Source organism: Leptomonas pyrrhocoris (genome assembly GCF_001293395.1).
Source record: "Leptomonas pyrrhocoris isolate H10 chromosome Unknown, whole genome shotgun sequence".
Classification (NCBI taxonomy): Eukaryota; Euglenozoa; class Kinetoplastea; order Trypanosomatida; family Trypanosomatidae; genus Leptomonas; species Leptomonas pyrrhocoris.
Window position 1 is genome coordinate 433 of NW_015438388.1, and position 22,112 is coordinate 22,544.

The following is a 22,112-nucleotide window of genomic DNA, read 5'->3' on the forward strand; positions in this document are numbered from 1 at the left end:
GCACCCACAGCCTCCTTCTCCTCTTTCTTCCCCGTTCGCGTCACACACACACCTCCCTCACCTCCTTCACCGCCTTCTCGCCACCCCGCGCGATGTACACGCTGCACGCCAGGATGGGCCGCCGCTGCGCCACGTGGCTGCTGCTGTGCGCTGCTGTCCTCCTCGCCTGCTGCCTTTGCGGCTGCGCGGCGAACGACAAAGAGAACGAGTGTGGGAGTGGAAAGAAGCCGGTTCCCCGCCTCCCGCTAAGGCTCTATGTGATTCTCACGTGGGAGTACATGAAGCACCTTTTGTTCTGAAATCGCTCTTGTTGTTTTCCGGCATTGGGGATTTCCCCGAGTGCTTGGGGGAGAGGTGGATGTACTGTGATGCGTCGTCGGCGGAGCTACAGAGATGTATATGTGTAGATAGGCAGGTGTCTCCGTCGCTGAAACTCAAAGAGGGGAGTGCTGCCGACGTCAGCCACACTGCAGCCCGCGCACGATCCCCGCGCTGTTCCACACCACTCTCTCCATGAGCCCCTTCAACAGTGCGAATGTGTGTCTGCTGCGCGCCACAGTCGGAGGACTTCCTCACCCCACCGCCACGGAAGAGTCCACTGCGTGCGAAGACGCGTTGTTTTGCGTTCCTTCACGCCTTCTTCTCCTGTGTGATGCGCCATGCGCCTTGAAAAGAAGGTGGCTTCACTGTCTCTTGGAAACCTTTTTCCCGCTCCGATTCCCCTTGTGATTCTCCGCGGTGATCCCTCGAAGGTAATTGCGAAGAACGAGAAGGACGAGGGGGTGTCGATACCTCACACGGTTTGGCTGCTGTTGCAACGGCGTGGTTGTGTCCCGTTTCTTGTTGCTTCACCGACGATGGCTTTACGGAAGGGGGACGCGCGTGCCGCGGCGCCTCTCGTGTGTGTCCGCACGGCGGCAAGCAGAAGGCGAGGGCCACAAAACGTAAACGCGCCATCGCCTCACGGTCGCGGAGGGAGGGACGTCACGATGTTGTTCGGACCGCTTTCTTGTTTTCGTCTCAGTGGTGTGAGCGTGTTCCGGCTTCCTCTTTCTTGTGCATCTTGCGGCGCTCGCTCTCTTGCGTGCCATCAAAACGGCAGCTCTTATTGCTTTTACCTCGCTTCAACAAATCTACTTTACTCTCTCCGCCCGTCATTTTTTTTTTCTTTGTGCTCGTTTTGTTTTGTTGAGGTTTTCGATCGCCGTCTCTCTGAGTCCAAGGCTACACGTGACGACACCACCTGCACGCCACTACGAGTGCGTCCTACTGTCTAAACGAGAGTGTTGCTCTCTCCGCCTTCCTGCGTACAGACGGTGATGCAAATTTCTTGGGTATTTACACTGTTCTGCTTAGCAGCAGTGGAGCATGCCACGTCACGTGGCCGCGCACACCCCAGACTTTCGCACAGCCGTCAGTCTGCAGGCTGTCGCATTCAGAACCAGTAGTGAAGCGGCTCTCTTTCCTCCGCCCTACTCTTTGCACCTCAACACTCTCGTACGTCTCACTCTCCCGTCAACTTCGCCACCGCACTCCACAGTAATACCTCCTCCGTGCTCCGCCATTTCAGCCCTCTACAGACACACTTTCTCACCGTTCCCTTCTGAGTACGCGTTAAACACTTTCTTTAATCTTCTATTTTATTCCTGATAGTTTGTGCTCCCATTGAGGACTGCCTCCTTTTTCTCCCCATGTATAAATACGACTCCAGGATGGGCCGCCGCTGCGCCACGTGGCTGCTGCTGTGCGCTGCCGTCCTCCTCGCCTGCTGCCTTTGCGGCTGCGCGGCGAAGAGGGAGTTCAGCGAGGCGGAAGCATGGCGCCACCACTACTACGCGCGCGCTACCGACTGCGGTATAACCCCGGTAGACCGCTGGACGTGCGGGCATATTTGCTCTAACGTTCCGGGCTTCGAAACCTATGCGGTGCTGAACAACGATGACTTTGGCACGCGTGGCTTCGTCGGCGTCGACCACAACAACTCGCAAATCGTTGTCGCCTACCGCGGCAGCGACGACCTGGCGAACTGGCTCCTTGACCTGCTGGCGGTGCCTGTCCAATACAAACCTGACGACTGTGGGAGCGGGTGTAAAGTCCACGCAGGTTTCATGCTGAGCTACCTTTCGCTCAGTACTGACACCAGCGACGCGGTGCTGACGCTGCTGGGCACCTACCCGAACTACGGCATCGTCGTCACGGGTCACTCGCTGGGTGGTGCGATGGCGACGCTGGCTGCTGCAGACCTGCAAGATCTGTTGAACCACGGCAACTTCACGCCGGCTCCGCAGCCCGTCACGCTGTACACCTACGGCTCGCCGCGCGTGGGCAACGCGGCCTTTGCGCAGTGGGTGACGGACCTGCTATCCGACGGCGCGAGCTACCGCATCACCCATTCGCGTGACCCCATCGTGCGCCTGCCCCCCATCAGCTGGGGCTTCGCTCACGTCACCAGCGAGGTCTTCTACAAATCTCTGCAGAACATCAGCCGCGTGATGTGCGTCGACACGGTGACGAAACAGGACGGAAAGTGCAGCATCGGCATGTTCTCCGTGATTGTTTGGGATCACCTGTACTACATGGGTGAGTACACGGGCTGCGACAGCGACTCCCTCACAGCGAAGACATCAGTGCCCCGCCTTCCACTCAAGCTGTACCTCATCCTCTTCTGGGAGTTTATCAAGCACATTTTTTAACCGAGGACGAATTACTCTCGTTTCAGTCTTTTCCTTCTTGTTTTCCGGCCTTCGCTGTTCTCTCAGCGTTGTGTCCTGCGCGCCGTTGTAGAGAGAGTTGTTACACGACTCATTAAACGGTTGCAGCGCATTTGTTTTTCAATCCATGTACCGTTTTTGTTATTACATAATTCGTACTGTACACGGAGGTGTGCTCTCTATTGCCTTTCGTGTGGTGGCCACACCCCCTCGTGCCTGCGTGGGCAGGCTGGATGTGGCGCCCCCGAATGATGCGGTGCAGGGCCACCGTCCAATCTCCTCTTCTCCTTTCTTTTGTTTCCTTTTCCCTGACGTCTTTTCTTTTGTTTTTTCCTCTGCTGCTGCGTAGCTTGCCAAATGTACGAAATGGCACCTGCTGCTGTGTGCTGAGCGCACGTGCCCCCACGTCAGTACGCGCCGCCGATGTATTTTTCTTCTCTACTTTCATCATGAGAACGTTATTTTTCCTTCTTCGTGCAGTGATACCGAGCGCATTTCACTGCCCGTTAGAATTTTCGCCTAACTTACCTTTATTTCCTTTTTTTTGTTTCATTCGTGAACGTTTCGTCTCGAGAGCATTCACCAGAACCGCTTCTTCTCTTTCCTATTTTCCCTCTTGTTTCTTCTAACTCTGCGGAGTTTTACGGTTGCTGGCTTTGTGTGGCGAAATTGACCAAGTGAACCGCGGTGTGGAGCCCGGCTGGGTGGCGCCGGTGTGCGTGTGCGCGCCGTGCGGTCGTGGCTGTGTCGTGCCACGCGGTGCTGCCCTCGGCCACCGCTGCGACGGTGTGCGGTGGCCCGTGTGTGTGTGTGGACCACAACGAGGAGGAGTGTTCCCTACCCCGGCGGGAAGCCGGCAAGTGCTCCCCTCGCGCTCCTCGTCTCTCCACCTCCTCTCTTCTCTCCCGCCTCTCCACTTTCCCCCGACAGACCACTAACAACCGCTAAGCACCCCGCCACCGCACGTCCTCGAGAAGCCAGCACCCGCACCCACAGCTCTTTCTCCTCTTCGTTCCATACTCGTGTTACCCACCTCCCTCACCTCCTTCACCAGCTTGTCGCGACCCCGCGTGATGTACACGCTGCACGCCAGGATGGGCCGCCGCTGCGCCACGCGGCTGCTGCTGTGTGCTGCTGTCCTCCTCGCCTGCTGCCTTTGCGGCTGCGCGGCGAGGAGGGAGTTCAGCGAGGCGGACGCGATGCGGTACCACTACTACGAGGCTGCTTCCTACTGCGGCGCCTCCGCGGTGGAAGCGTGGACGTGTGGGCGTGTTTGCTCGCATGTCCCGGGCTTCCAAACCTTTGCGGTGCTGGACAACGACGACTTTGGCACGCAAGGCTTCGTCGGCGTCGACCACAACAACTCGCAAATCGTTGTCGCCTTCCGCGGCAGCAGCGACCTGGCGAACTGGCTGATGGACCTGCTGGCAAAGTCGATTGCGTACAAACCCACCAGCTGCGGAAGCGCGTGTGAAGTCCACACGGGCTTCATGCTGAGCTACCTCTCTGTCTGCTCCGAAATGCACCACGCGGTGCAGACGCTGCTGGGCACCTACCCGAACTACGGCATCGTCGTCACGGGTCACTCGCTGGGAGGTGCGATGGCGACGCTGGCTGCTGCGGGCCTGCAGGAGGTGCTGAACGAGGGCAACTTCACGCCGGCTCCGCAGCCCGTCACGCTGTACACCTACGGCTCGCCTCGCGTGGGCAACGCGGCCTTTGCGCAGTGGGTGACGGACCTGCTGTCCGACGGCGCGAGCTACCGCGTCACCCACTCACAGGACCCTGTGGTGCGCCTGCCCCCCATCAGCTGGGGCTACGCCCACCTCCCCGGCGAGGTCTTCTACAGGACCGATGCGCTCAGCAGCCGCGTGATGTGCGTCGACACGGTGATCCAGCCGGACGAGAAGTGCAGCATCGGCATGTGGTCCATAAACCCTATCGACCACATGTCCTACTTTGGCGACTTTGTGATGTGCCTCAGCAGCAATGACGCGAAGAAGCCAGTGCCATCCCTCCCCAAGAAGCTGTATCTGCAGCTCACGTGGGAGTACATCAAACACATCTTCTAACCCGAGACGCCCCTCCTTCCCTATTCCCGATGTTCTCCATTATCCGAGTGTTGAGAGCGGCGCGCCGTGTGTGTGAAAGAGTCGTTAGACGACTTGCTGGGCGGTCGCCGCTTTCATCTCCTCTGTTGATGGTGTTTCTTTGTTTCGCAGTATTGCGCGCTGTACCTGGAGGTGTGCTCTCTATTGCCTTTCGTGTGGCGGCGACGCCCCCTCGTGCCTGCGTGGGCAGCGTGGATGTGGCGCCCGCGAATGATGCGGTGCAGGGCCACCATCCTCTCTTTTCTCCTTTTATTGGTTTTTTTTTTTACTTTCAGCTGCCGCGTAGATTTCAAAAGGGACACGATGGTAGGTGCCACCGTGGATTGGGTGTATCTGTCCCGATGGCAGTGCGCAGCAAGTTGCTTATTTGTTTCTCTGGTTTCATCATGCGAACTGTGTTTTGCTTATTTTTCTTTATAGGGATTTAAAACGACTGAGTTTCTACTGCAAGCGCTTCTGTTTTTGTTTCGTATCTCTTCTTCCGATACCAAGGCTGATAATAAATGAATGCCGGAGGCATCCCGGACCAACCGGGGATATGTACGCTGCGCTGTCCAGTCCATGGCGCGAACCATATAACACTAGTATTTTTATGCGTTGCTGTGGGAGTCGATTCAGCTGTGCGAGAAGAAAGGTTTCTCGCCTCGGTTTTACTCACGCTCCGTTGAATGACGTTACACATGCCTATTTTCTGAGCTTGTGTTCAAGGCGTTGCGTGCGGACGAGTTCGTCGCCGCTGAACTGCTCTCATCTTTTCTTGTTCTCTTTCTATCCTTCTATGGATGCTCAGCGTTGCGTCTTCTTGGCGACCGTGACGAAGTAGTCCTGCGCTCCATTGGCCCATGTGTGACGGTTCCGTTTGGCGCCTCTGCAGTATCCAAAGGTCTAGCGCTGGTAGCTAACAGATTCTACTGTTGTCGTTTGGCTTTCTCCCTCCGTCAAGTAGGCTTTGGTGTGTGTGAGTGAAGGGGGGGGGGTCCTCCTCCTTCCTTCCCTCGCAAAGGAAGACGTGTCCTCCAGCGCAGCCTTTATCCGGTTTCCACACAACACGAACGTCGGCGCTCCGCGCAGCTTCACATGAACGCACCACAGCGAAGTGACCGTCCCGTCGTGAAGCGGCGAACACGACGGACCCGCAGCACCACAAAACTGCACATCACGGTCAGCACCACCTACCCCCCATAAAGCAGTCGTGTTCATCGGAGGCCCGCGCAGAGACGGTGGTCACACGCCACGAGACTCGGATTCGTTTTCTTTGGCACGTGCGAGTGCGTACACGACGGAAGACGCGGCCGGTGATGACGAACTGCAACGTCCACGCCGCCTGTCGGGCCTCCTTTGCATCTCTTCACGGTCTCTTTTGCGGTTATGTTCGCAGTGCGCTGTGGTGGAAAGTGGATGATGCGGGTTTGGTCACCAGGTGCGTACTGGACAAAGCGCTGAGGCGGCGCACGGCTGCCGACTTTGGTGAGACTACTGGCCTCCTTCACGTAGCCTACGGTGCTTTTCGTCATTTTAAGCTGGACACACGAGACATCACGAATGACGAATGATAACGGCACTTCCACCGAGGCCGACGAGGGTATCACTGCGGCCAAGGGCAGCGATAATGCCGACCACGTGGGGTAGCCCGTTATCGATACGGACAGGAACGGCGTGAGTGGGGTTAAGGTGCCGGGGTCGACTGACGTGAGTCAACGAACGGCCGACCCACCTCAACGTCCTCCATCTCCAAAAGCAGCAAATCCCCGCCGTTTTTCGTTTGATTGATTGGTTTTCTCCACGCAGTTTCTCGCGGTGTGTGCGACACTTGCAGTTCAAGTTCGAAGATACGCGGCAATCGTGAGCTTTTTCTGGGAGGGTCACGAGAGACACTCATTGAGCCGTTTCGTTTATCCCTGCTCGTTTCGCTCATTGAATGCGGATCGAAGACGCTCCATAGCGATTGGTCCCATCGTTGCTCACCTTCTTTCTTTCATTCTCACAAGAGCGAAGAAGAGCTGATGTCGACGGAACTCTCTTCCTCTATTTCTTGAGGCTTTGGATGGGTAGCGCAACGGTCCCATCTGCTCCTGTGTGCGTTGACTCCACCCACCCACCCACACATACTTATATATGTGAGCTATTTTTTGTGCGGAGTTGCGTTACTCTCAGCTGTAATCGTCTCTTTTCTCTCGCCAATTCTCATCTTGTGTTGCTAAAGCATCCTCATTGTTTTCTTCTTTTTATATTCGATGCCCCTCTCCCCTCCTCCCATCCCCTTCCCCCTCCTCCACTGTGTTTCCGCGATGACGTCCGAGGTCGTGGAAAAATTGAAGCCGCAACGAGGTCTTGCTTTGTGCCGTTGTACGTGGACAGAGACAACAAATTGTGTTGTAGGGAGAATCTCTCTGTCCCTTCGTCATTTCTTCTGTTTTTTTTTCCCTTGAAAAACAGCTGTTGCTCGCATGAACACACTTTCATTTTGCCTGCTGTCCTGCTTCTCTTGCACCTGCCTATTCCCTTCAACTGTAGCGCTACTCTTTGTGTTTGGTCTCGCACCGCCATGCTGCTTTCTCGCCTCCCTTTCCCGTTCGTTCACTGTTTTGGCCCGAACCCTGTGACGGGAGGAGCGTCGGGTTTACTGCGGAAACGGTTCTCTGAGCGCGGATGCCGCACAACAGATGCTCAGGTGACTCGTGGAGGATCTCCGCGTTCTCTAACGCTCTCTTTAAAAAAGAAAAGGTTCGCTGTGCTCTTTGCTGAAGGGGACAGCGATGCAGATGGCGGCCGGGTTGCGGTCTTTTCGTTTGCTCTTCACCCAATCTTTCTCTCCCATCCTTCCATCTCGCTGCATTCTGTGTGTACGTGTCCAACCTTTCTCTCTCCGTTCGGGTGCTCTAGGTGCCAAATATATTTCTTCCAAGCCGAGTGTCGGATAGGTTTTCTACTTCGTTCTTTTCCACTCCCCGGTGCGTGTGATTTGGTCATCTCTGTCGATGGCTCTTCACGGTGGAGTCGTGCCTCTGTTCTTATCTTTATTCGCCTCGCTTTTGGTTCTGCCGCACGCTGCGTTATCCGCTCACTCGAGGCTTTTTGCGGACCCCCGCTTGCGGGCGATTTGATTCTTTGCTTCACGCACCAAACAGTCCAGCACCACCGTTTAGTCCTAACTGCTTTACTTAGACCTGTTAACGCGCACCACCTCCTGCGTATATCGAGTACACCTCAAAATGACAAGTAGAGAAGACCTGCAGGAGGCGTCAGCGTTTGTGAGGCACAGAGATGACGCTGCAGAAGTGAGCCATCTGCCCGCCGACACGCGCGATACGACGCCTGCTGGCACAGCCGCGAACGAGCCGTTCGGGGGCAGCGAGCCGTTCGCGAACGACAACGGCCCCAACGCAAAGAACGACGCGGCGGAATTGTCGATCGACGATGTAGTGAGCAACATCATCATCCACAGCGACAGGCCGATCGAAAACCTGCCAGTCCTCGAGGCGCCGGAGCTGAAGCTGATTGGGCGCTGTGTGAGTCTGTGCGCGAAGGTGCGGGTTGGTGAGGCAGAAGAGGTCTTCTACTACACCGGGCTCGTGGCGAGTGTGACCTTCGCCGCCGTGGCCCTTATGCACGTCAACCGCTACACCCGCTCCGACTTTAAGGAGTACGTGGCCCGCGAGAGGGCAATCACCAAGGGTGGGATGCCTGCACTGACGACGACCGGCACGGCGCCGGCGAGAGGCAGCGGTCTGCCCTCCCACGGCTACACCACCAAAGGGGAGGTCGGCGTGGGGCAGGACGGGGAGCTGGTTAGCGGGCAGGATGCTACGGCACTGCTCATGATGGATGCTGCCGGCAGCCTCGCGCCGGCGGTGCGGCTGTACACCGAGGCGGAGATCGAAGCCGAGGTGGCTGCCGGCTCGCCCAACCAGCCCAACCCAGCGGACGCGACACCGTCGTCGATGCGGGCGCTCCGGCACAAGGGCTTCCGCACGTGTGACACGTCGGTGGGCCCAATTCCTTACATGACCTTTCCGCGCAAGAGCATCCACGATGTCCACTTCGGCCGCGACCCGTGCAGCGGCTTCTACGCCCTCTTTCAGGATCCCGCCAACGAAATCGGCGATATGCAGTATCTGCGCACGTTTGTACGCCGCTACCTCGTCCATACAAGCGAGGGCAACAACCCACGCCAGGTGCCGCTGTACCCCTTCGTCACGGTGCGCTGCGCCTGCCCCAACGTCGATCGTGACCTCGTCAACCGAGTCGCGCATGAGGAGCTGCCCGGTCTCATGAACGCCGACAGGGCCATCACGAAGGAGAAGCAGCACCAGCGCAGCCGCGCGATCCGGCGAGAGCAGGCCATACAGGCCTACCAGGCACCCCCCGGCATCTTCGCCCACACCGGCGTGCTCTACGTGACGCGTTTGCCACAGCTCACCTTCCTCACCGCCCTTGCAGTCCTTTTCTTCGTAGTTGTCTTCGCCGTTTACCTTGGCGTGAGCATCGGCGTACTGAACGATCCTCTTATCGTGTCCTACGAGCGGCAGCAACTGCGCTTTTTTGTTCCGTCGATTGTGGTGTGGGCCGTCGCCGGTGTGAGTATCCTGCTGCACAGCCTCTATGCCCGTGTGCCGCTGCGCACCTCGCTGGTGGTGATGTGCATGCGCTGCATCTGGACCGTCGGTGCCGTCGCCTGTGCGTTGATGGTGGTTGGGATTATTGCGGAGAGACTCAAAAGTGAGACGCTGTTCAACTTTATGAATGCGGCAGACCCGGTCGAGCTGTGCAGCTTCTACATGCGTTACGAATGCAGCGGTTTCTGGAACACGTGCCTTGGTAGTGGAGACCCCATGTGCCGCGTTTCTTGTACACCAGTACCACCACAGTTTTTCGATGAGGCCTGCTATCCAGATCTGTGGAACCGCGTGCAACTTCAGCTGGTCCCCCTCATCGTGTTCGATGTGTTTTTGCTCTGTCTCTTTCTCTATTCCATCTTCGTGCTATGGAAGCTGTGGTCCACCGCCAACGAGATCAGTGCACGAGTGAACTAAGTGGTTGAGGGTGTTTCTTTTTTCTCCTTTAGCCGTGGTAAGGATTTCGTTCTTTGTGTGTTTGATGAAGGACAGCCGAGTTGTACAGTTTTGCTGCGGCAATCGGTTTTGAGATTCTGCTGTTTGCCGCGCGATTCATTTTTATTTCTATTTGTGTTGCTGAAAGCCCTTTTTGCTCTGTGTGTGTGTGTGTGTGTTCGGGTGTCTAACGTGGAGGCGTATAGAAGAGGTTGTTGTGAGGAGCTCTGCTCTTTCTATTACTGCTGTTGCTTCATCCGACGGTGACGTAGGCGGAGTTGTCGTTTCTAAATCTTCACTGGATATGTCCAGCCTCTTCTGGTTTCCCTCTCGCTCACGATGGTGATTTGAGTTCTGATATAGCCCTCTCTCTTCTTTTCCTTCCTAACTTTGCTTTGTTGCTGCTTCGGTTACTAATCTGTTTTGCTTGATTTTCCAGCATCCGTAGAAGATTCACTCTCACGTGCTAACGACGGCGTTTCTTTCGTTTGACGTTTTTCGTTTCCCGTAAAAGAAAAGGAAGTGCAGTCGTACGGCGTCACTGCAGCCCTCGCAGCGGTGATGTTTATGGATGCGGGATGTAGGTGTTTCCTTCGCCTTCTACGCAGGAAGCTCCTGTGTACGATTCTATTCTTCTCGTTACTGCTGTCTTGAGAAAGGTGTCATGAGCGCGTGAAAACAGGTGTTGCCAAGCGCGTTCGCTTCTCCACTTATCACTTACTGTGTCGTGTTATTACCTTGTTGTTTTCGCTGTTACCCTGTGTGCCCGGTTTCCTCGCACCTGTTGTCGAAGCTCGCCTTATTATTATTATCTTTATCTGTGAGTGAGTGCCTCCCCATTGTGTTACCGCTACGGCAGCGACTAAACACTTGGTTATAGTGAACTCCGCAGTACGGCTCACTTGTTGGGTTTTTGTCATTCTTTTTTCGAGGGAGAGAACGTTTTTCTCTTCAACTACTGCATGGAAGGCACATCGGTGAGTGGTTTGGCTTTCGATTCGAGTATTTCACCTTGTAAGGCTCCCAAGAGGAGTTGCAGTGTAGGGAGCTGTTTGCGAGTGTTTTTGTTTCTGCTGTCCTCACAAGAACTGGCACCTACATTATCTCTTCATCCCTCACTTTGCTCTTTTTCCATGTGCGTTGTTAGCCTGCTGAACAACGAGGTTTACAAGTACATGGCGAGTCAGTCCGGCGAGGACCTGTGTGCGTTCTACCGGAACTATCAGTGCTCCGGCTACGACTACAGCTGCAACAGCGGGTACAGGGAGAGTGCCCTGTGTGACGTTCCATGCAATCTGCAGGCCTTCGCTGACACGACGTGCTACAATGTTATGTGGACGGCGATCCAGATAACCTTTGACCCGCTCATCGTCTTTGCAGTTTGCATCATTTTTGGCTGCCTGTTCTCGCTACTGATGATGGCGAAGATGCTGATGATTGCGGGACGCGTCGCGCAGAGGAGCCTTTAAAGCTCTGAACAGCGTTCTTTGTCCGCTCCCACGCACAAATAATTGTCTTTTTTTTTCTGAGTCACCCCATCAAGCGATGCAGATAACACAGATGAAGGAGTTGCACGTAATTTTTTTTGAGTCTCAAATTACAGCCTGTTCCGTGAAAGCAAAGCAAAGCACGTAGTGGAACCCGCCTGTTTTGTCTTCGCAGACGTTCTGTAGCGCGTATGTGCGAACTGTAACAGCTGCGGCAAGCAAGCGCATCTCTTTCGAGTCCTCTTTTTCTTTCTTCTCTGGCACATTTTTTTCGTTTTTTGTTTTCCTTTTTCCTCCGTTTGAACCTCTTGTTTGCCGTTCTCCTTGTACATTGCACCTTTTGTTTTCCCGGCAGTGACGTCGTTTGTTTCCCTCACCGCAAGGTCCCGCAGATGGATGTGAGGGAGAGAACACTTATGTAGCATCTCTCTTACGGTTGGGATACTGTGGTTGCTTCGTGCCTTTGTGTATGTTTCGAGGACGTTTCTTTCCATGGCTACGTCGTCTCTCATTTTATATGAACTGCCGCCTTCTCTGTTTCAGGTGATTGGAGCCACCGCCTTTTTACTGTTTTTATGCGTGCACTAGGTCCCCGTGCGCATTGATGCTTGCTGAAAAGCGCTGTTGTACGGAAGCCTCTCCTTTTGTCACGAAGCATGGTGTGCCCTGCGCTGTTTTTTTCCTCTTCTCTTCTGTTCTCGTGTTATCTTGAGCCCTTTCTTTGTTTTTCTTCTCTTTCCTCCCTGGCGAGGGGAGACGCTCTCACAAAAAAGAATCCTTCACAAGTACGAGTATTTGAGATGCCCCGGAGGGTCTGCAGGCGCAACGGTGTATGTATGCAGGTCTCAGTGGACCAACACAGCAGCCGCGTCAGCAGACTACGTAAGGAGTTCGGCGATGTGGTGCGCACCAACGCGACGGCCCATATGCAAAGGAGACGGTGCGCCCTCTCCGTTCTCGTGCTTTTCGCTGCTTGATCTTCTTCATCCCCTTTCCTCTCGTTTCCCTTCTCTTCGTCTTTGTCCTTTATTCCGCTGGTGACGCACGCACGTCCTCTTCTTTCGCTGGGTCCTTCAATCAAATAGAAGAGCTTCAAAGCGAGACGTGTCTTCCGCCAAGGCGTTCCGCACGCGTGACAAGCGAAGGCGCCATGTCAGCCGCAGCTGTGACCGCTGGCTCTCCCCCCGCTGCCCCTGGTCGCGCTCCGAACAGCCCCCGCAGCGATTCGCAGGAGCGGCAGTCCTCTCGGGAGCCCTTCCGGAACGACGAGACTGCCGGCGCCAGTCGTGACCCGTTTACAGAACAGAAGCCGACGGAGGAGTCCATCGACGATGTGCTGGATCGCGTCACCGTCCACGATGACCACGGCATCGACGGCCTCCCCGTCCTGTCCGCGCCGGAGCTGGGAGTGATTGGCCGAGCGGTTTCGTTCTCCGCCACGAAGGCTGTGAACGGCGCCCGGACAAAGTTCTACTACACCGGGCTGGTGTCCGTGGTGACCGCCGCCGCCGTCACGTTGATGCACGTGCACCGCTACACCGAGGAGGGCTTTGAGCTGTACAAGAAACGCGAGCGGTCGCTGTCCAAGAAGGGTGCGCCGACGTCCTCGGAGCCGAAGGGCACGAGCACCGCACGCCCTGCCGCTGCCGGCGGCAAGGAGAAGCGGCGCGGCGACCCCCTGTCCCTGTGTGGGTACTCCGCTGAAGGCGAGGTCGGTGTGGGGCACGACGGACGGCTGACGCTGCACCACGACAACGCTGCGCTGCTCCGCATGCATGCGGCGGGGAGTCTTGCGCGTGCGACCCGCGTCGACGCGGAGGCGGAGGCGGAGGCAGTGGCGTTCGAGGAGGAGGGCAGCGGATGCACTTTGGCGGCGGAAGCGGAGGCGGCCACCGCAGCGCCAGCACGCACCGCGCGTCGGCGGCACTCCGTCCCCGCGCACGACGGCTGTGTTGGCCCCCTGCCGTACGTGACCTTTCTCCGCAAGGCGGCGCGCGACGTGAAGTTCGGCCGTGACCCGCGCAGCAGCTTCTACGCCCTCTTTCAGGACCCGTCGAGGGAGCTGCTGGACATGCAGTACCTCCGCATGTTTGTGCGCCGCTACCTCGTGCACACGAGCCAGGGCGACAACCCCGATCGGATCCCACTCCACGCCTTTGTGACCGCGCGCGGCGGCTGCGCTGACCTCGACCGGGCGCTTGCACGCCAGCTTGTGCGGGAGGAGTTGTCCGAGCTGATTAAGACGGACCGAGGCATCGCGAAGGAGAAGCAGCGGGTGGCGCTGCGTGAGGGGCGGCGCGCGGCCGGGCTGGGTGCTGAGGGCCGCACCCTCGATGTCCCCACGGGGTTGCTAGCCGGCACCGGTGTTCTCTACGGCACCGGCGTGCCGCAAAAGTCCTTCTTCACCGGCGTCGCTCTGGCCGTCCTCACGTTTTTCTGTGCACTTTACCTGGCGGTCAGCGTGGGGGTGTACCACGAGCCTTTCGTCCTTTCTTTTCTCCTGCAGACGCTGTGGTTCGTGGTGGCGTCGCTGCCGGTGTGGGCGTTGGCGAGTGTCTCGACCATCCTGCACGCCGTCTACATGCGGCTCCCGCTCCGCAAGAACCTCACTTTTCTGGCGGCGCGTGGCGTGCTCTGCGTGGGTGGTGTCGTCTGTTCTGTTATGTGCGTTGTTAGCCTGCTGAACAACGAGGTTTACAAGTACATGGCGAGTCAGTCCGGCGAGGACCTGTGTGCGTTCTACCGGAACTATCAGTGCTCCGGCTACGACTACAGCTGCAACAGCGGGTACAGGGAGAGTGCCCTGTGTGACGTTCCATGCAATCTGCAGGCCTTCGCTGACACGACGTGCTACAATGTTATGTGGACGGCGATCCAGATAACCTTTGACCCGCTCATCGTCTTTGCAGTTTGCATCATTTTTGGCTGCCTGTTCTCGCTACTGATGATGGCGAAGATGCTGATGATTGCGGGACGCGTCGCGCAGAGGAGCCTTTAAAGCTCTGAACAGCGTTCTTTGTCCGCTCCCACGCACAAATAATTGTCTTTTTTTTTCTGAGTCACCCCATCAAGCGATGCAGATAACACAGATGAAGGAGTTGCACGTAATTTTTTTTGAGTCTCAAATTACAGCCTGTTCCGTGAAAGCAAAGCAAAGCACGTAGTGGAACCCGCCTGTTTTGTCTTCGCAGACGTTCTGTAGCGCGTATGTGCGAACTGTAACAGCTGCGGCAAGCAAGCGCATCTCTTTCGAGTCCTCTTTTTCTTTCTTCTCTGGCACATTTTTTTCGTTTTTTGTTTTCCTTTTTCCTCCGTTTGAACCTCTTGTTTGCCGTTCTCCTTGTACATTGCACCTTTTGTTTTCCCGGCAGTGACGTCGTTTGTTTCCCTCACCGCAAGGTCCCGCAGATGGATGTGAGGGAGAGAACACTTATGTAGCATCTCTCTTACGGTTGGGATACTGTGGTTGCTTCGTGCCTTTGTGTATGTTTCGAGGACGTTTCTTTCCATGGCTACGTCGTCTCTCATTTTATATGAACTGCCGCCTTCTCTGTTTCAGGTGATTGGAGCCACCGCCTTTTTACTGTTTTTATGCGTGCACTAGGTCCCCGTGCGCATTGATGCTTGCTGAAAAGCGCTGTTGTACGGAAGCCTCTCCTTTTGTCACGAAGCATGGTGTGCCCTGCGCTGTTTTTTTCCTCTTCTCTTCTGTTCTCGTGTTATCTTGAGCCCTTTCTTTGTTTTTCTTCTATGTGTATCGTGGCGCTCATTGTGAATATGTCGACCGCTGTGGTTTACAAGTACATGGCGAGTCAGCCCGGCGAGGACCTGTGTACGTTTTACCAGGAACACCAGTGCTCCGGCTTTGAGTACAGCTGCAACAGCGGGTACAGGGAGAGTGCCCTGTGTGACGTTCCATGCAATCTGCAGGCCTTCGCTGACACGACGTGCTACGGTGCGATGTGGGCACCGATGATGTTTACAGTTGCTCCTCTGCTGGTACTCTCCGTTTTCTTTCTATGTGCCTGCTTGTTCTCGCTGATATTGACTGTGAAGATGGTCATGATCGGCCGACGTGTCGCACAGAGGAGCATTTGAAGTTCTGAGTAGCGCTGCTGGTTCACCGTAGGAGCCCACGTCTTTCCTCTCGTTTGAAGCAACGGTGAAGATTAAAAGCCGAAATGGATGGCAAGTTGTTTTGGTTTTTAACTCACCTCGATTAATTTCTGTGCCGTGAGTGCAGAACAAAACGCTGCAGCGGAACTCTCCTGTTTTACATTCGCGGACATTCTGCGTGGCGTATAAGCGAGCTGCAGCTGCCACCGGAGACAATTTCCCCTCTTCGCGCGTTCTTCCTCCTATTACTTTACTTATTTCTTTCTTCTTTACTCCCAGTAAGTACGACTGTTTCGACTGCCTCCTCTCACTGAACGATGTATAATAAAAGCGGAGACGCGGACGACTGTCGCGTACGCTCCGTGTGGTGGGGCAGCAGGTGTATTTTTGTCGGCTTGTTTCGGGTCGCTTATCTCCTCCTTTTTTATGTATTGATTGCTGCCTTTTTATGTAACCGGTGATGGGAATCACCGCTTGTCTCGTTGTAACTCGCGTCCTGAATCACGGTGGCTGTTGGTGCGGTGCGCTGTTATACAGCAGGCGCTCTCTGCTCCCCGCCAAAGGCGTGTATTCTGGGCTGTTCCCTTTTATTTTTCTCTTTCCTTCTTTCACTCCGGGTTGGTTGTAATATCTCATGCACAGCCAATAGAGAGAGAGGGGAGGGCAGTGTCGCTGTACGATGGCTGGCGACAAGCGTGTGCCACGTGGGTCGCTTCTGTATACACAATTGGATTTTATTTATTACTTTTCTTCTCTTTCTTTTCAACCTTTGCTGCACGTAAAACTAACTGTTTTAGGGAATACAACTTCTCTACTTCTGTTTATATGGATGCTCCTTCCTTACTGCTGACTTCTCGAGGCAAAAGCAACGCGAGTGAATCAGCGCTACACTAAAAATAATCGAAACCAATTGAATGCGACACAACCAGGAAGGCGTCTGCTGCTGGCCGCGATAGACGAACACCTTTTGAGTTTCCGATGGTTGAGCAACGGTAAAGGAGAACATGAACTCCACGCAGCTAACTATACTCCTTTTTTTTTAGCAACGAGGTGATGCTGCTGCTTTCTGTCCTCTCTCTCTCTATATATATATGCAGATCGGAGGAACGTTCGACTCATCGTGCCCGCGCGATGCCGTTCTTCCTGTCATCGTACGTTCTTCTTCCTTTGTTTCCACCTCCTGTTACTTCCTCTACGAGTTCTATTGCACGCACGCGAATCCCTCAGGTGCTCTGCTCTTCCGTCGCAGTGACGGGAAGCAACGTGAGAACCTTTTTGTCTTTATCTTCTCTATATGTTTTCGCCCGAGATGCACGTGGCGGTGGCGGCGGCGGCGCGTGCGGCGGTCGATAGAAACGAGGCTGCTCCACGCGAGGCCATCGTTGTCGTCCCGATGACGTCCGCCGTCACACCCGCTACTCCAGCTTTCCGTGCGGCGGACAACGTCACCATTGAGGATGCCGCGGTGCAGCCGGTGGAGAGCATCGAGAACGTTCTCCGTCGCCTCATCCTCCACGAGGACCGCCCCATTGAAAACCTGCCCGAGATGGTGTCCTCTGAGCTAAAGCTGATCGGGCGATGTGTGAGTCTGCGCGTGAAGCAAACGATAGGTGGAATCAACGCACCGTACTACTACACCGGGCTTGTGTCAATGGTGACCGACACCGCCGTGACGCTCATGTACGTCTGCCGCTACACCGCCGTAGATTTCAGCTTCTACCAGACGAGAGAACGCCGCATCGCGGATGTTGCTTCCAGCGCCGGCTACCCACCGTTGCGGCGCAGGCGAGAACTGGACATCGGCGACGAAGACGCGGTGCAGCGCAGTTCCACCGTGTCGCAGAAGAACGGGGGCGATTCCGAAGGCGCCTCGTCCTCGACCGGGCGGGTGACAGAGGCAGAGGGAGGGGACGCAGTGGCCGGGCTTCACTCACGACCCGACGCCGCTGGCAGTCTCGCCCCGGCGCTGTGTCTCTCGCTGGAGCCGGCGGAAGCGTCACCGACGGCGGACACCGAGCCTGCACATCCGCGTTCTGCCCGCCCCAAGCGCTTCCGCCTCTGCACCGAGTCGCTCGCGATTCTCCCCTACGTGACGCTCCTCCGGGCGAACATTGACGAGGTGGCGTTTGGCCGTGACCCCACGAGCGACTTCTATGCCCTCTTTCACGACCCGTCGAGGCAACTGATGGACATGCAGTTTCTCCGCACATTTGTGCGCCGCTACCTCGTCCACACGAGCGAGCACAACAACCCACGCCAGGTGCCCATGTACACGTTTGTGACCGACCGTGGCGGGTGCCCAGACCTGGACCGTGGTTTGGCGAACCAACTGGTGCGCGAGGAGCTGCCGCGGCTGATGCAGGCGGACCGCGCCATCGCGAAGGAGAAGCGGAGGCGGCGCAACCGGGCGGCTCGTCTGCAGACCGCCGTCCAGGAATATCGCGCCCCACCCGGCCCTTTCGTCAACACCGGTGTTTTGTACCTCACGCAGATTCCGCAGCAAACGTTCATGTCGGCCTCCGTGACGCTTGTCTTTACCGCGGGCTTTGTCGTCTTCCTTCTTGTTTCCTTGTCGACGCTGCGCGACAGCCTCGTTCGGTCCTTCATGGCCGGATTTCTGAAGTGCTTTGTCCCCTCGATTCTGGTGTGGACGATGGCCGGTGTTCTCACCTTTCGGCACGCCGTCTCCATGCGCCTGCCCGTGCAGCAGGACTTACCGCTGTTGGCTGCGCGGACGGCGTTAAGCGTTGGGGCTGCGGCGTGTGCGATAGCGGCCATCGCGGTGATAACCAACAACATGTCCAACGAGCGCATCTACGAACACCTCTACAAACACCGCCACGGCAGTCTCTGTGCGTTCTACAAACACCACCAGTGCTCTGGGTTTTACTACCCCTGCAGCGACGCCGGTCCTACTAACCCGCTGTGCAACAGCTGTGCGATCCACTACCCAGAACGGGAGTGTTTTGTCGACATTTGGAGTCGCCTGCAGTTTACTACCATGCCGCTGCTGCTCTTCTGTGTGTTCGTGCTTCTGAGCTCTGTGAATGGGTTGATGCTGGTCGTGAAGCTGTACCTCGTCTCACGCTCCATGACGGCGGCCATAATAGCATAAGAGGGATAGCAAAGGAGAGACGAACCGAGGACGTACGACAGCGTTGGTGATACAAGCAGAAAAATACTGTAAATCGAATTGCACTGCTTTTGGTTGTTATTGCTTCCACCCCACCGTGACATCGGCACTACAGGCGTGTGTTTTCTTTTTTCTTTTTAACGTGCCGATAGTCAAGTATTGTCTACGATATCCAAGCACGCAGTGCTAGCTTTCTTTTTATTTTGGTGCGGGGAGAGGGGGAGGGGGACGTGGCAGAAAAGCAGGAGGTCAACCGAAGTGAAACATTGTATTTCAATGACCCCTCGCTTCGATGCCTCTGCGTTTGCGTAGCACTGAAACGGTTACCTCAGCATAAAAACAGCTAGTCGCTCACAAACTCGGGTGAGACGTGTTGTTGTGTCTGCATATGTAGCGTCACTGCTCTGATGAACAGGTAAATTCAACATAGCCAAAGGTCATTGTTGCTGGTCTTCATCATTTGCTTTTTTTTTGGCGACAGTCTTTTAGCGTTGTGTCTTGTTGCTTCTCCACTGCTAAGTGGCCCCAAAAAGAAGAACAGGCGAGTGACGCATACTCTCTATTCCCCTAAATTGCTGTTTTCTATTGCTCTTCTTCGATGGTTTTCCCCGTTGCCGTTTTTCAATGGCATGAACCAACACTGAAATTGACGCCGACACGTTCCAGCTCTTCAGTCTTCCGTGGCACTTCTTGTCCCATATCTACCTATGTGTGTACGTCTGGGCTGTACGCCTCTGTGCTCTTCCGCTGGGAAAACAAAGGGCAAAGGTGTTCTCGAAACTGCTTCGGTGGTGGGCGTGAAGCGGGGCAAATAATGCGTTTGTTTTGGCTGTGGTGGTGGTTTATCGCACCGGAGGGTTCTGGGCAATGTAATTTGCTCCCGTTTGCTTCGAAGACCTTCCAATTTAAGCTGGTTCACATACTGGGTAACATGTGGAGCTCTCCTCTCGCTCTCCCTTTACAGATGACATGGAAGTCAACTGCTCGCCTGGGTGGGCTTCCTCCGAGAGCTTTCATGCAACTATTCATTTTTTCTTTGGCCTCTTCTGTTCTTCCTCGTTGACATCTTTCCGGTGCCTACCCCCGTCCGTGTCGGTGCGGCAGGATAGCACACAAAAAGAAAAAGTAGAAACGCAGAGCAATCTTTTTCTTCCTCTTCTCTTTTCAATGTCGTCCAGAGCCGCGTATGCCCACGTCGTCGAGCGCCTTATCAACCGTGCACGCAACGACCCAGCAGATCTGACGGCGACGGAGGAGGAGGCGGCGACGGCGGCTCGGCCGCAGCTGCGAGAGGCACGCGTGCCGGCGGTGGCGGAGCGGCTGCAGAGTACCCTCGCCGAGGACGCAGCAAGTCGCCTCATCATCCATGACGACAAACCGATCGAAAACGTGCCGACGATGACGGCCCCGGAGCTGAAGTTGATCGGTCGGTGCGTCAGCTTCGGTATGAAGCAGACGATTAACGGCGTGAGCTCCCTCTTCTATTACACTGGCTTGGTTTCCGCAGTCACCGCCACAGCCGTAACACTCATGTACGTGAACCGCTACACGGAAGCCGACTTCAAGGCGTACCGAGAACGCGAAAAGAGGGCCTCTACAGCAGGCGGGGTGCACGTTTCGCATGAGTTTCCTGATAAGGATTGCCGCGCCGCGGCGTTGATCCTGACTGGCGCCGAGCTACTCGCTGCGGATCACCGGTCGTCGGAGAGAGACGCGGAGGTGTCGCGATTCCCTTACAGCCTCAGTGAGGTGTTGGAAGGCGCGTTTGGTGCCCCACCCCGCTCGTCGACCGACCCACGGGGGAGCGTTTGCCCAGCGGTACGGATGCTAACGGGAGCCGACTTGCAACGCCTCGCCGCCCATCACTGTCGCAGCGAGCCCGAGAACCGAGAGAGGAGCGAGGAGGTCGCCACGGCGGCGACGACGGCGGCGGCAATGACGAAATCTCCGCACTGTGCGGGGGCACTCACTTTCCGTACCTGCAGCGACTCGCTCGGCCCTCTGCCGTGCGTGACGCTTCTCCGCAGGGGTCTTCACGATGTGGCCTTCGGTCGCAGCCCGGATAGTGTCTTCTACTCGCTGCTGCAGGATCCCTCGAAGAAGCTGATGGACATGCAGTACCTGCGCATGTTCCTGCGCCGTTACCTCGTCCACACGAGCGAGGGCAACAACCCGGAGCAGATCTCCTTGTTTACCTACCTTCGAGAAGTGGCCGGCTGTTCTGATCTGGGTCACGAACGCGCGCGTCAGCTTGTGCGGGAGGAGGTGGTGGACCTGATGAAGCACGACCGCGGCATTGCGAAGGAAAAGAAGCGCCTGCGGAGTCGTGAGGAGCGTCGTGAGGCGACCCTACGCGACTACCGCGCCCCGTCGAGCCTATTCGCTGACACCGGCTTTTTGTACCTGACGGGCCTTCCGCAGGGCACCTTACTGGCTGCTGCCACGATGTTCTTCTTTACCTTTGTCTTCGCGTGCAGCTATGTCTTGCCCGTTGTCATCGCAGGTGATGGCCTCATCCAGTTTTTCTTCGAGGAGCTCAACAATGTTTTCCTGTCCGCGCTGCTGATGTGGGTTGTGACGAGCATCGCGATGTTCCTTCACGCCCTCGTCATGCGCGTTCCGTCGCTGGCCAATTCTCCTCTGTTGATTGTGCGTGGGCTCACCTCGGTCGGTTCTGCGGTGTATGCCGTTCTCTGCGCGGTGTTCATCACCCACTGCACCACGAACGACTACCTGCTTAACAGGATGCGGCTGAGCGACCCAGGCGACCTGTGCTCCTTCTACGAGCAGAACATGTGTTCTGGTTTCTTCGTCGGCTGCGGCGATGGCTCACGCGGCGACCCGCTGTGTGCGCCGTGCATGCCGGTGTCCTACCCGGACTCGTCGTGCTACTCGGCCATCACCGATCAGCTGCAGCGGGTGATGATTCCGTTGTTTCTCTTTGCCATCGTGATCTTTCTTAGCGCCCTGCACTCCTTGTTCTTGGTTCTCAGACTCTTCTTGGTTGCTCGAACCACTTCTCTCACTGCTTTCGCGTAGGCTCCGTAGAGGAGCTGCGTTCTTTTGCTTGTGTCTGTGTGCGCTACGCCGACTCGTTGTGGTTTTCTTCTTCTCTTTTGTGAGAGGTACAATATACGTTCTTTACGCTTTATGTTTTAATACTTTTGCCTCCTCCACTGGGCACGGACCTTTATCTTCCACTCTACGACCCAATCGTATTCCCCAATGGGACTGGCCTGCTTGTGATCCGTGCTTCTACCTGTATGGTGCCCTCGTTGTATTCCTTCTACTCTGTTTTGTTTTTTCTTCTCCTCCGTTCATGACGGCGGTGATGCGGCGGATTTTATTTTGGGGTTTTCGAAAATTTCTTTTGTGCTATTGTCGTTGCGTGAACTCAATGGAGCACGCTCGTTGTTCTTTGTTATTATTTAGTTTACATGAGAAGCTCAGCGGAAACCACAAAGAGAAAGGTTTGTTCTTGTAGTGCCTTTTTTTTCTCTTTC

At 55.9% G+C, this 22,112-nt stretch overlaps 10 protein-coding genes across 10 annotated transcripts; all 10 read left to right on the forward strand.

The window, feature by feature from the left end:
* Positions 1-92: 92 nt before the first annotated feature.
* ABB37_09468 (hypothetical protein) lies at positions 93-299 on the forward strand (the record flags this gene model as incomplete). The annotated part of the gene is made up of 1 exon (XM_015808943.1): positions 93-299. The coding sequence occupies one exon, from the start codon at positions 93-95 to the stop codon at positions 297-299; it is 207 nt and encodes a 68-aa protein (XP_015652263.1).
* Positions 300-1,538: 1,239 nt separating this feature from the next.
* Positions 1,539-2,693, forward strand: ABB37_09469 (lipase precursor-like protein; the record flags this gene model as incomplete). The annotated part of the gene is made up of 1 exon (XM_015808944.1): positions 1,539-2,693. The coding sequence occupies exon 1, from the start codon at positions 1,713-1,715 to the stop codon at positions 2,691-2,693; it is 981 nt and encodes a 326-aa protein (XP_015652264.1). The 5' UTR covers positions 1,539-1,712.
* A 1,112-nt stretch (positions 2,694-3,805) lies between these two features.
* On the forward strand, positions 3,806-4,783 carry ABB37_09470 (lipase precursor-like protein; the record flags this gene model as incomplete). Its single annotated transcript, XM_015808945.1, has 1 exon — positions 3,806-4,783. The coding sequence occupies one exon, from the start codon at positions 3,806-3,808 to the stop codon at positions 4,781-4,783; it is 978 nt and encodes a 325-aa protein (XP_015652265.1).
* Positions 4,784-5,610: 827 nt separating this feature from the next.
* ABB37_09471 (hypothetical protein) lies at positions 5,611-6,375 on the forward strand (the record flags this gene model as incomplete). The annotated part of the gene is made up of 1 exon (XM_015808946.1): positions 5,611-6,375. The coding sequence occupies exon 1, from the start codon at positions 6,121-6,123 to the stop codon at positions 6,373-6,375; it is 255 nt and encodes an 84-aa protein (XP_015652266.1). The 5' UTR covers positions 5,611-6,120.
* A 1,328-nt stretch (positions 6,376-7,703) lies between these two features.
* On the forward strand, positions 7,704-9,855 carry ABB37_09472 (hypothetical protein; the record flags this gene model as incomplete). Its single annotated transcript, XM_015808947.1, has 1 exon — positions 7,704-9,855. Exon 1 carries the CDS (start codon positions 8,035-8,037, stop codon positions 9,853-9,855), a length of 1,821 nt encoding a protein of 606 aa, XP_015652267.1. The 5' UTR covers positions 7,704-8,034.
* A 980-nt stretch (positions 9,856-10,835) lies between these two features.
* On the forward strand, positions 10,836-11,342 carry ABB37_09473 (hypothetical protein; the record flags this gene model as incomplete). The annotated part of the gene is made up of 1 exon (XM_015808948.1): positions 10,836-11,342. One exon carries the CDS (start codon positions 10,836-10,838, stop codon positions 11,340-11,342), a length of 507 nt encoding a protein of 168 aa, XP_015652268.1.
* Positions 11,343-12,443: 1,101 nt separating this feature from the next.
* On the forward strand, positions 12,444-14,358 carry ABB37_09474 (hypothetical protein; the record flags this gene model as incomplete). Its single annotated transcript, XM_015808949.1, has 1 exon — positions 12,444-14,358. The coding sequence occupies exon 1, from the start codon at positions 12,511-12,513 to the stop codon at positions 14,356-14,358; it is 1,848 nt and encodes a 615-aa protein (XP_015652269.1). The 5' UTR covers positions 12,444-12,510.
* Positions 14,359-15,137: 779 nt separating this feature from the next.
* Positions 15,138-15,458, forward strand: ABB37_09475 (hypothetical protein; the record flags this gene model as incomplete). Its single annotated transcript, XM_015808950.1, has 1 exon — positions 15,138-15,458. The coding sequence occupies one exon, from the start codon at positions 15,138-15,140 to the stop codon at positions 15,456-15,458; it is 321 nt and encodes a 106-aa protein (XP_015652270.1).
* A 1,243-nt stretch (positions 15,459-16,701) lies between these two features.
* On the forward strand, positions 16,702-18,591 carry ABB37_09476 (hypothetical protein; the record flags this gene model as incomplete). Its single annotated transcript, XM_015808951.1, has 1 exon — positions 16,702-18,591. Exon 1 carries the CDS (start codon positions 16,771-16,773, stop codon positions 18,589-18,591), a length of 1,821 nt encoding a protein of 606 aa, XP_015652271.1. The 5' UTR covers positions 16,702-16,770.
* A 1,120-nt stretch (positions 18,592-19,711) lies between these two features.
* ABB37_09477 (hypothetical protein) lies at positions 19,712-21,648 on the forward strand (the record flags this gene model as incomplete). Its single annotated transcript, XM_015808952.1, has 1 exon — positions 19,712-21,648. Exon 1 carries the CDS (start codon positions 19,777-19,779, stop codon positions 21,646-21,648), a length of 1,872 nt encoding a protein of 623 aa, XP_015652272.1. The 5' UTR covers positions 19,712-19,776.
* Positions 21,649-22,112: the final 464 nt, after the last annotated feature.